General features: G+C 38.5%; 1 protein-coding gene across 3 annotated transcripts in view; it reads right to left on the minus strand.

Annotated features, from left to right (window-relative positions):
- CPPED1 (calcineurin like phosphoesterase domain containing 1) overlaps nucleotides 1–13091 on the minus strand; it is an 84333-nt gene that overhangs the window by 13922 nt on the left and 57320 nt on the right. For 2 of the 3 annotated variants that reach the window (XM_038419402.2, XM_043494141.1), the window contains exon 3: nucleotides 10655–11077. The exons of the other annotated variant lie outside the window; for it this stretch is intronic. In XM_038419402.2, the coding sequence (XP_038275330.1) occupies nucleotides 10655–11077 (423 nt within the window). The remainder of the gene's footprint in view (nucleotides 1–10654; nucleotides 11078–13091) is intronic. 3 annotated transcript variants of the gene reach the window in all.

Here is a 13091-nt window from a genome sequence, read left to right on the forward strand (position 1 = left end):
GCTCTAGCCAAACATTGCAATATATTCATTCAGAAATACAATATAGCTACCCTATGGCTTAAAGCCACAAGAATAAATTCACGTCCATATCTTTCATTAAACCTTTAGTATTAGTGGCTGTGTGATGGGTTTCCCAACTGGCTGTGTAAAATAACTTTCTAGGTGAAATGGGAAGAGAGTACGGGCTATCAATGTGAGGGGAAATTCTAATTTTTCTCAAGAAAATATTGTCACTTTTACAGATGAAGAAAAACTGCTTAGAATTTAAGTTCCACTGCAGCCTATTTCCCCACCCCCCCTTCCCCTCCTGTTACTGTCACTTTTCTTGGCTCTTCTCTACAATTCCACAGAAGGCAGAAAATGTCACTTGAAAACTCAATTTCATTTTATGAAAAAGTTATAGTGATAAAGCTGCAGGGAGACGTTAACCTGTGAGACAATTTAAAAAAACAACAAAAAAACTTAGAAAGGAAAATTCTCTCTCTTTTTTGGTGTGTTCCTAAAGTGACATCCTATTGCCTTCCCCAGAATCCTACTGGTCTGAAAGAAAACAGCCAGCAGTGACAAGCTGCCCTGTCCTGCTCCCCCAATCCCCCTTACTGTTATATTGTCTTTATAATTGGAAAAGCAGTAACAGAGGGGCTATAAAGTGGCACAGCAAAATGCAGTCTGATAGGTAACTTTAGTCTTGTGTTTTGCCCTGATCTAAGTGCTGTACCTCCTTCTATGACAACTCAAAACTTGTTCGCAGTGCTGTTGTAGCCATGTTGGTCTCAGGGGAGAGAGGGAGGAGAGAGAAATCTATATAAGAAAAAGCCCCAAATACCAGGGCTGTCCCTAATCTGGTAACCCTACTTCCACCAACCAAAGTTGGTTAAAAAAAAATAAAAAAAATAAAAATTACCCCACCTTGTCAATCTCAAAACTTGTTTAGGGGGCCTGTTCCCATACTGCAGCAAATTCATACAACCTATGGGAAATTAATATGGGGCAAGATACACATGAAGAAAAGGTTTCATAAGAAGCACTTTCAGCTTTGCAATTTAATGGGTCTGTTGCTTCAAGCATATTTAATGTTTATTGATGCTAATCTGATTTAAACTACACTTATCAAGCAATACTTTAATACAGCACTGAAATAGCATCAGTGCCACTACAACTAGACCCACCCCTTTATAGCCAATGGCCCAAATGCCAGGACACTTTCCTTGAAGGTGGGAGACCTGTTTATTCTGCCTCATCTGGAGCAGGGGCTTGAACCCAGGTGTCCCACCTTCCAAAAGGGGGTGGGTCTCAAACTGTTCCACTGAAGCGGTTTCACTTTGTATAAATCATTTAAATATTTGCTAAGCGAGCGAAAGCAAGACAGACTGACACTACAGCCAATGGTTACGGATGTACACAAGTCTTGTGCAAGTCCTGGCTCCAAGAAATAATTTATACCAGCTCTAATTATATGAAATATGCTTTAAATATACAATTCTGTAAACTTGCTATGTTCAAAGAGCAAGGTGTTGTCCGCTATGTTAGAGAAAGTATTGTGATTAAAGCAGCGGATGGTTGCTAATTCTTCATGGTGCAGGCATGGTGTTGATTTCTGTACTAGCTGTTAGTAAAACCTCTGGTACCAAGAGAGGAAATACAAAGCAATCAAACCATTGTGCCAAGAAATGTCCAAGCATTAGCACCTTCACACGTATACATTACATCACTTTAATGAAATGCTTTAAATCAAAAAATTGTTCTGTAAATATTCTGTGTTTACATAACCTGTTCACAAAAACTAGGACCTGTTACATCAGTTACTATTCATGCATAATAGACTACTCGTTAAAAAAAAGCATAAAGTGCTCAGGAAAGCAAGACATTAAACGCACTGGGCAGAGCCAGGAACAGTGCAGGTAGGTACTGAATAAAATTTTATACACTTCTCTGCCGAGGCTCCCCTAGTCATGACCTGCAAAACTATTGTATCTAGATTTCATATTACACCTATCATTATGATACCAGAATGTCTTACAACATTTAAATAAACTGCGTCATCTACAAAGACACCCATTTATAGTACTCTTTCCCTCCAGAGGTAGGTAGAGAAGTTCAAACAAATTTGTCATTCCATGTTCTTCTTTCCCCACTGTAAGAAGAAACAGAATTAGGAGGTTTTACTGTTTCGTCAGTTCTCTCTCACTCAGAGAGGGGTTGAGAATGTTAAGTCTAGCTACATATATGGCTTTGTACTGAAGGTGGTTGGATTCATTATTACCCTCAGTTATAGAAAGGTAATGTACATGAAGCTCCAAAGCTGTGGGCTGGCTGTTGAAAAAGCTCCGTCGTCTGCTTGGACTAGCCTTTCATGACCAATGAGAGTTTCATCATCCCAGAGAATCATAGGGACCTGTCTTCTATAACTCCTGCTGATCCAAGTCATGACCATCTCTCAAACAGAGACTAACAATCATGCAGATATCTGTCAAGTGTAGGATGCTGACAAAGTGTCTACTAGCACCAAACTCGCTTTTGATTGAAATACGATTTTATATCAGGTCTTCAAGACATGAATCAATCAGCTACATCACCATGCCTCTAGTAATCTGAACTGAAACTACACTCTGCTTGTGTACAAATATCTAAGAACATTGACATTCTCATCTGTAGACCGAAGATGAACTTTCATAACTACCTGAACACAAACAGTTCAAAAATTCCTGAACTTCCTTTAAAATAGTGCCTGTCAGGGTTCCCTCTCCACTCTGGGGTAAAGATGTGGGGACCTGCATGAAAGACCCCATAAGCTTGTTTCTATCAGAGTAGGTTAAAACTTCCCCAAGGCACAAATCCTTTATTTGTCCTTGGACGGTGTTGCTGCCACCATCAAGTGATTCAGACAAACATCCAGGGAAAAGAACCACTTGGAGTCCCTGTTTCCCCAAAATATTCCCCCAAGTCCCTTCACCCCCTTTCCTGGGGAGGCTTGAGAATAATATACTTACCAATTGCCTTTAATAAAAGTACAGACCAGACCCTTTATTTTAAGACTCTAAAATCAGATTCTTAAAAGAAGAACTTTATTATAAAGAAAAAGGGTAAAAGAAGCAGCTCTGTAAAATCAGGATGGAAGGTAATTTTACAGGGTAATAAAAAGATTTAAAACACAGGATTCCCCTCTAGGCTCAACTTCAAAGTTCCAAAAACAGGAATAAACCTCCCTCTTGGCATAGGGAAAATTCACAAGCTAAAACAAAAAAAGATAATCTAACATTTCCTTGCTTTACTTACAATTTTATGCTCATTTCAGGTAGGTTTTAGGAGATTTTTTTTTCCTGCCTGGTCCCTCTCTCTGTCCTGAGAAAGCCCAACAAAGAACACAAACAAAACCTCCCCCCAGATTTGAAATTATCTTCTTTTCTTATTGGTCCTTTTGGTCAGGCGCCAACCAGGTTATTTGAGCTTCTTAACCCCTTACAGGTAAAGGAGGGATTTTGTCATGTTATGACAGTGCCTAAATACAGGGCTTGAGTCTGATCCCACTAACAGTGGGTAAATCAAGAGTAACTCTGCTGAAGTTAATAGTTATCCTAGTATAAAACCATGCTAATAAGAGGAGAATTAAGACTATTTTTAATGGTTCCAATCAATGAAACTGTTCACAATGATTAGATTTTGACAAGGCAACAAGATTTGGTAGTTCCAAAGAACAGAGTGGTTTTTCCCCCCCAATCATGCTGTCCTAATAATGGACTTTAAATGAATTTCTGCATATCAGTTCTGTGAGCACAGCAGCCCATTAGCAGCATCTGCTTCATGATATTTAATCAATGGACAATGTGTAGTTTATCTTCAAATGATACTTAACAGCTGTTGCAAAATTTTGATAACTCTGCCTTTATTGAAAATCTTGACCGTGAAATTTTAAAAGGTCCCTGTTTTTATTCTAACCAATATAAACATTAAATGATGTTTCTTTGACTCATACTTTCAGACTATATGTATTATCCAATGGGACAGAATAAAATTCCTTCAGAAAGTAGCGTGTAGTTTATATAATTCAAAAGGCTACCTTTTAAACACATTTTATATGGATGCTTGATCAAGTTAAAAAAAAAAACACAGTTTGGAGCAATGAAGCAACCTGCAGTGCACTGTGCTGACAAGAAATTATATACAAGCCTGAGTTTTTTGGTCCTGAGATAATCCCCCTCCTTCAGGGCCTATGAGTCATGTTTAGTTTCACAACAACTAACTACAACACTGAGGAATGTAGAAGTGGCCAGATCAGAATTTTAAAGGATTAGAAACAATTACAGATCTAGGTAGCTAAAATGTAGTTAGAAATTAAATCTTCAATACTCTGAAATGTAATGTATGACGGACGAGGAAAGGTTTCATCTTTAAGTAGAAGGCACATACTGAACATCCTGAAGAAGTCTATTCTCCTGTCAGCAAGAGAGCGGAGTGAGGTTATTTAGAACTTTAAAACTGCAGCACCATCTTCTTCTACTTACAAATAAACCCTTTAGAATATCAGTTTTGCAGCACCAGGGAAAAGGGGTCAGGATGATTAGGATATAATTGCACTGTAGTGGAACAGAGGAAGTTAGTTGTGTGTAATGCATCATAAGCTCTGGAAGGGCAATTCTATCCCAATAATTACACCCCGGTCCTGCCTTATTGTTTAATTATACTTCTGTGTTTCCAAGCCTCTCCCCCTTCCCCCTCAGTACTGTTCTACTCTTATTTTCCCTTAGTAATGGAATGAGTGCAAGAACTGTGTGATTCTGGTTCCTCAAGCCAGCCTTAACAGGCTGGAAGAAGGAAGGGCCATGTCTCCACATGGACCAACAGAATTGGCTGGCCATTAAGTTGAGCATTCACTATACCTTTTTAAAAGGGGATTGGAGGCAGGACGGGGAATGAAGGCCAGAGAGCATAAAAACTCTGGAATCGCTCCCACCCCTGACATGGGTGAGTCTATAAGGAACAATCCAGCTCTTAACCTCAGACTGATTATCTTCATCTTTATATACACTATTGCCTAATATAAAGGCTATTTGTCTATTTCACTTTCAAATCTCTTTAAAAAAAAATAAATGTCAGGCTTTCCCCCTTTTTAAATTAAAAACACCTCCCACCACCAGTAGGCCTTCCTTGCTTGCTGTTTTACCAAGCGGTTTTCTTCAACTCTGCATTTCTAAGCAGTACTTCCTTGGGCACAAAATCATCTTTTTAAAATCTCTCTCATAACACTGTCTGTAATCTTGGTGTCATCCCTGACCACAAACTCCTCTTTCCTGATCTCTTTGGTCTATAAATCTGCCCACTAAGCTAGTTCCAGTTCAACAAAACTCAATCACATGTGTGTTCTGCTGAATTAGGGCTATCGGCAATCATTTTACTGGGTGGTGCACTTACTAATCTAAGCAGTCCCACCAACATCGTCGCTCATGTACTCAGACTACTGTTTGCAGGATGAGTACTTAAATTGAACTGTATTTACATTTTCAAGTCACAGAAATATATGTAATTTACTGACAAAACTGTACTTATTTAAATAAAATAGAGTCACAATTAATTGTGTTTTGTACGAAATAAACAATTGTTCAGTTTTAAGAAACAATATGTATTTCTTCAAGTAATATGAGTTTTCAGTGCAACCTGCACCCAGCCTTTCACATACAAAACTGTACACATACACTTAAGCTTGCACTTGTCAGGTGCAAACAGCTGTGTATGCACTATAAAAATCTGAACATCTGAGCATGCATACAACTCCTTTAAAATCCATTGGCTCCAATTGATGTCGCAGGTGCAAATCCTAAAATGCAAAAGCGTTACGGTAGGTCAAATATGTTTTCACTCCATACGTTTCACATAGGTTTTCTTCACCTTCACTGAGCGAGAGAGAATGTGTGCACACATAAGGGAGACTGGCCTTTTCAAACGGAGGTCTACAACTCAGAAGTTAAAGCATTATAGTTTCAGAAACAAATTTCTGTTTGCTGATAAAAACTGTTTTGGATTGAGCTAATCTACTATTACATTCCAAACCAAAAATCTGACTATAGGCAGGAAAATGGATAATTTGTTAGATATATAGTTATCTGTACCGTTTAACTTCATAAAGTAATAGTACACATTTACAAGTGCCAGATTTTCAATTTATAAATATTTATCATAAGGACATGATTTTATCTTTAATTAGCCCAACTGTTAAGGACACTTCTAACGTGAGAAATGTAATTCAGCATTTTACACCAGATGTAGCTTCTGCCAGTTAGTCTTTTATCTTTGCTTGTAATGAATGAGATATTGAAATCAAATTAAAAACATGTTAACATGCAACTGATTATTAGAGTAACCGCACCAAATCTGAGCTCTAAACTTGAAAAGGATATGGAGGTTTCTGAAATCAAGTTAATTAATCTAAAGAAACTTTATGCAATATTTGAATGCTAAAACACCATTTACTTCCTAAATATCTCCATGTACTTTTTCTTCATTTATAGTACAACCAAGTTTACCCATTTCTATATAGCTCTTTATTAAGTGCAAATGTTTTCCCTATCTCACTTTCCCTAGCAATTTCTTCCCCGCCCTCCCCCAACATTAAAATTGCTTTTTGGTATGAGAGAGACAGACAGATTTAAAAGCAGGAAAAATATTCCAAGTTCAGACAAAAATATCTTGTTAACCTTTAATAGAATTTTTCATCATTACAAACCATTTTGTATAGCATTTCAAGTCATTCCCACTGAGGCAGAGAAAAGTACTAGAATATTGGCAGGGGAGGGCGTGGAGGGGTGTTAAAAAACCTTTCATTAAAAAGACAGAATAATTTTCTCCGATTAGAGTCAGAAAATTAGAATAAATATTAAGTAATCAAAAGGTTAACCTCCTTAACCTGCAAGAGCCCGAGTGTCTGGGGTTTTTTTTTTCCCCCAGAAAATAAGCAAACAGAGTACACTGGGACTTTGTTATCTATGGTCTCTCTCTTTCCTCCATGTATATATAAGGTGAATTATGGGAAAAACCAATTTCATAACCAAGGGTGTGCTGAAATTGATTAATTCTTGGGAAAAGCATAAAGATAGAAAATAACTGGTGTCACTACACATCTGTGCTATCATGATACCTGTTTTTTATACTCCTACAAAGAAGGCTCTTCAAGAGAATAAAAATAAAAAAATGGAAGCAGAATGCATCTGTTACTAAGGAAACTCAGCGACAGAGTTCTCAGTTTTTGATTCAGAGAATTTTTCACAGCTTATTTAGTTAAGCTGTTGTATTGCTAGCTTTCTCCTCATTTCATTTGTTTAATTAATACAAATGTAGTAGGTGAACCAAACAGAATATGGCTCTTATTATTTGGGAGTGAGTGATTTGTTCATAAGAGTGGTCTTTCATTACTGTCTTTTTCCTATAAATTAAAGCTATCTTGGTGCTCTGATAAAGTTTTAACATATTTAAAGTATAGACTTTTTAAGTACAGATACCAATAGATTAATATGAAATATCACAGAGAAGACAGACTATAAAAAAAGCCAGGGATGCACCAAGTTAAATACAACAGCCATCTTTAAATTAATTAACTCTGTAAAACATCATCTGAACAGATAGTTCTTTGAAGTGTTAACATGGTTGCAACCAGCCAGAAAATAGAATGATTGACCTTTATATACTGATAAAAGTTTCAGTCAACCAAGTTTCAGTTTAATGGCAGGATAAGACTATGCAAGATGTAGTTATGTAAATATTCTGATAGGGAGAAGCACTGTATAACGTGAACTTTAAAAGGCAAGTGGAATGCTAGTTTTCAGTAACACTATTACTCTGGGGAAATTCTGCACCACTGCACATGCATAATTAATGAGCAGTGCATATTTTAATATTTTGCGCAGAAAGAAGCTTGTGTGGGAATGTTGAGGCAGTTCCGCCTTTTGCCCAGCAGAGGGCATTGTGGTGCTAGAACACAGCAGCTGCTCCAAGCCAGCTGGGGAAGAGAAAGAGCTGATGGTCTTCACAGCACCTGCTGTGGGGAGCTATGGGGAGATAGACAGCCTGGGCTGCTGGGGGGTCAGACGGGGCTCATAAGGGTTAGTGGGGGAAGACAGACTGGGGCAGGGGCTGAATGGGAGCTGAGGTGCAGAGCCACATGGGTAAAGGAAGAGGGAGATGCAGAGCTATAGGGGGCAGGGGGTGACTGAGTGGGGGTACAGAGACACGGGGACAGGAAGTGCAGGGCCACATGGGGGTACAGGGGCAGATGTGCCTGACTGAATGGGAGAGGCTAGGGGTCAGACAGCATCTACATGGGGGAAGCTCCCTAGCAATCCCTCTCCACTCCCACCCCCCCAACCTCTTCCATACTTTTCCCACCCATACCCAACAACCCTCCAAGTTCATACCTAGGCTCCTTCCCAGAAATTATTTCTCTCTCCTTCAGCTCCTTCGTTAACCCTGACTCCCTCAAAGCCTTTTCATTGCTTCTGAGGGGTGCAGGAAATACAGTTCTGTATTGTACTTTTAGGGGCACCCCCAACATCAGTCCCCGCCTTCCTGCACAGCAGTCTCTCTCACAAACACACACACACACCCCCACCCCTGCCTGATTGCCTTTGTGTTCCATAGTGCGGAAGAGAGCAGCATTCCACGTTAATGATTTCCTCTTTGCTGCTGGAGCTGAGCGGCATGCTTAGCTGTCAGAATTTTACAGAGCTCTGAAAGGGGAGGGGTGCCTTCCTGTGTAGCAGGAATGCAGAGCAGCCAAGTTCAAAACAGTGAGGAGAGAAGTCACGACTGGCATTGTGGGATACTGGGGGAAGCCATTTACAGTGATATAATGAACGGCAGCATCTACATGGACACTTTGTTGCAGAAAGCTCTGTGCCTCTCATTGAGGTGGGTTTTATTTTGTTGCTGAAACTGAAGAGTTTTGTTACCAAAAGTGGCACTGCAGCATGTACACCTCCATTGTTTCGTTGCCAAAAGCTGCCTTTTGGTGATAGTCCTTGTCTACACTGCAGAGTTTTAAGTAACACTCTCTCACACATACATTTTTAAACACTTTAAAACAAATGTACAAGTATTTACCCTATTAAAGATATTTCCTATTAAACTAGTACTGACATGAACAGCTCTTTAAAAACTCCATAAACAGATACACATACTGTATTTTTCTTAAAAAATGCTAAACAATTTAATTCACAAAGGACAAAATGAAAAGGTTATATTTTGTACAAGAACCTCCATTATGATCTTCCACGATAGCCTTGAAAGAGGATACTTTTCCTTATATCTCTTATATTTCCCATCCTTCTGGGACATTGTTTCATATTAGGGTCAGGTTGGCAGCAGGGATCTAATAACTAAAATAAAATGTGGCAGAGTATGATTTTGTAACAACACATCTGTGAGGTATATTGCAATGTCAGTGAATCTCTGTGATAGAAAAAGCTTAAATTTTAACAGTACCAAGGGATAGCTTTGGGTTTGGTTTTGTTTTTTAAATAATATTAAATAATATTAAATAATATTTTTAAATAAAATAAATATATTTTAAACAAACAAATATATTTTAAAATGTTAAAATTCAAAGATGCTTGCTGAACTACTGGTTCATACAGAGTGCATTTTAAAAATGGACAATGAAGCTAAAGTGATCAAGGTAAAATACATGGTGATATGCAGCAATGACATTGTGACAGCAGCTCTTTTTTTTTTTATGGGGAGATGTAACATGGGAGATGTCCTGCTGAGGCTGTCGGCTCACAAAGTTGAGCTGATCTGCCTGAAACTACTCTTTCCCATAGGTAAACCTTTACACCTGTCAGATCAAACAGATTTGTCAAACATCATTCTAAACCAGACTTGAATCAGTATTATCTGGTGCTTCACTTGTATGGGATATAGCCTATTCTCTGGATCCAATTTTTAAAAATATTTATATATCTCACACACACACACACACACACACACACACACACAGCAGTGGGAGGCTTCAACCTGTGGGATAATGTCCATTCACACAATCAAACATCCTGGGACCCATCTCTCTTACACTCTTGTCAAATAGGCATTCCAAACTAATGGCTGTCAAGAAAGGATTATTTGTTTTTGGGGGGCTGGGAGGGGGAGGAGGAAGATAGAAGAGAGTTTACCTACTGTATGAAGTTCATTTGCATTACCCCAGTTAACCTCATTGTTTTAAATGCTATACAAAGGAACTTCTGCCCTGAAGAGCTTACAGTTTAAAAAGACAGAACATGTAAAAAAGGTAGAGGAAAGAGACGAAACGCATCCCGTTGATATTAGTCTCACATCTTTTTTATATATAATAAAAAATAAGATACGTAGTTATATGTAGTAAGATAATAAAATGTATCCCCAGATGCTCCTTTCCAATTTTAACTGTTACTCCTACTTAATTTCTATTCTACTTATAAAAATAGAACGTACTGCCCAACTAGTACACATTTACCTCTAACTGCTATTCTTTTTAAAAAGGCTAAAAGTAAAAATTTCCCTTCCTATGCCAAACCCAAAACAAAGCTCTTAACCCAAACGCCACCCAATGTCCATTTATTGTATCTCAGGATATGAGCTGTTCACATCATAGTGCTGAAAAGAAAAATCAGTTAAACGCGAAAAGTAACTATACCTGCTTTATGAAACTTTTCCATCAGCTCCTGCCGAACTGACTTCTCCAAGTTAAAATAGTCATGGTCTTCATCTGGGTTTTGTAGAAATAGAGGAATATGCTGAAATACTATTACATGTTTACACGTCTGTTTTTCAGCTACAGCCAGTTGTGCATCAAGCCACTCATCTTGGGCCTGCTTTAACCCGGGACATTTAGAGGAATCGAAGTATAACTGTGAGTTAAGCACAAGAAAGAAAACTCCTCCAACCCAAAAACTGAAGTAATCATCTCCCCAGTGCTTGCAAAAATCATCTATTGTTTCAGGTGTTGGAACATTGCCGATATCATGATTTCCGCTCACAAATACCAATGGAATGTCTTGGTCAATGTTCTTCAGGACATTTTTCAAATCTTGTTCTTGGTCCTTTCGCCACTGAGTTCCTGTAAAAAAGATGGAGTTATTTTACCTTTTATGTTTATGCTACACTCTTCCACCACCACCACCACTTAAATTTTGTTAATACAGACAGCATGGACAGTAAAACCAAATGACACTGCTATCCAGATAAAGCAAATATGTAGCAGACAAAATGTATAATGTTATTCTTTAATTATATTTTTAATGTATCCATCAGTCATCCAAGCTTGACGCCTTCTCTACTATCCGTTTCCTTCATGCCTCCCTCCTTCCTTCCTTCCATGGCCAGTATTCTGCCATTCTCTATATCTTTCAATGCACAAGACTGCCGAAGACAATTTACAGATTGCCCAATAGGAGATGCCATAAGGAGGCGTGGTCAATATTTTGCATCAATCATCTCTCTCCCCTTTTTTCCCCATCAGAAGAATGGCCATACTGGGTGAGACCAAAGGTCCATCTAGCCAAGTATCCTGTCTTCCAACAGCGGCTCATACCAGGTGCCCCAAAGGGAATTAACAGAACAGGTAATCAAGTGATCCATCCCTTGTTTCCCATTCCCAGCTTCTGGCAAACAGAGACTAGGGAAATCATACAAACTGATGATCCATTGAGGAAAATGCAGAATCATTAGAAGGTGTAATTCAAGTTCGTGTACAAGCTAGCAACAGATGAAACATCTGGTTTCTACTTCATAGGTAAGTAAAAGAATGGAGTTTTTGTTCATTACTAGAACTGCTTCAGCAAAAACAATTAGTGTCTTGTAGAAACTCATTTAGATTGTTAAAAGTCTTGTACTATTACTAGAACATGGGATTAATTTCAAGGAGGGGTAATTGTGCACTTTACCAATTTGTTTTCCTCTCCCCCCACATCTGATTTATAATATGCGTGTCTAAAATATGTATCAATCATTCTGCTGACAGGAAGTCCTATTAGTCTTGGGACGGGTATATTTAATCACTGGAGAAATATACATGTCACGAAAAGTTAGGAAAATGTGTTTTTGAAGGGTGTTTATTTTACATTAAATAAAAAGGATAGAAAAAGTTTGTTCTACATTTGAGAAAAGAATACTTTTATATAGAGAGAGTTGCTATTATAAACGAATTAAAGTATTACATTTCTAAAAAAAAAAAAAAAGGTATGTATTTTACCTCAAGGAACAATGTTACAAAGGTAAATTTCACAGTTGGATTTTAGAATCCAAGAAGCCATTTTTATAAAATGGAGTTTGGATTTTTAAAAGTCTTTATTTAGGAGGAGGTCTGAATTGAGACTCGCATTGCAGCGGTGACCATAAATCTAACAACTATGCAAAACATGTTCACTTAAACAAATTTAGAACTCTCAACTACATAGCTTTTATATAAAATCTATTACACAGGTTTTTTTAATTGCACCTATCACTATAAGCTTTATACAATTCTTTTTCATGTTTCTTCTAAGTTTCTAGAATCTGAATGCTGATATAGCCTTGACTTAAAAAAAACAAACAAACAAAAACAAAAAAAACAGTTACCCTTTTTGTAACTACTGTTCTTTGAGATATGTTGCTCATATCTATTCCAGTTAGGTTTGTGCATGCACTGCGTGCACAGAAGTTGGAAGCTTTCCCTAGCCCTACCCATCGGGCCGGCTGTGGAGCCCCTAGAGTGGCGCCGGTATGGTGCTCTATATACAACCCTGCCGGCCCAACCCCCCTTCCAGTTCCTTCTTGCTGGCAACTCTGACAGGGGAAGGGGGGGGGGAAGAGAATGGAATAGATATGAGCAACATATCTCGAAGAACAGTTACAAAAAAGGGTGAGTAACTTTTTTCTTCAAGTGCTTGCTCATATCAATTCCAGTTAGGTGACTCCCAAACCTTACCTCGGAGGTGGGGTTGGAGTCAAGGTATTGCAGACTGAAGAATCGCCTTGCTGAAGACCGCATCATCACGAGACTGATGGACAATGGCATAGTGCGACGTGAAGGTGTGCACTGAAGCCCATGTGGCAGCCCTGCAGATTTCCTGGAGAGGTGCATGTGCCAGGAA

This window comes from Dermochelys coriacea, chromosome 10, assembly GCF_009764565.3.
Source record: "Dermochelys coriacea isolate rDerCor1 chromosome 10, rDerCor1.pri.v4, whole genome shotgun sequence".
Lineage (NCBI taxonomy): Eukaryota > Metazoa > Chordata > Testudines > Dermochelyidae > Dermochelys > Dermochelys coriacea.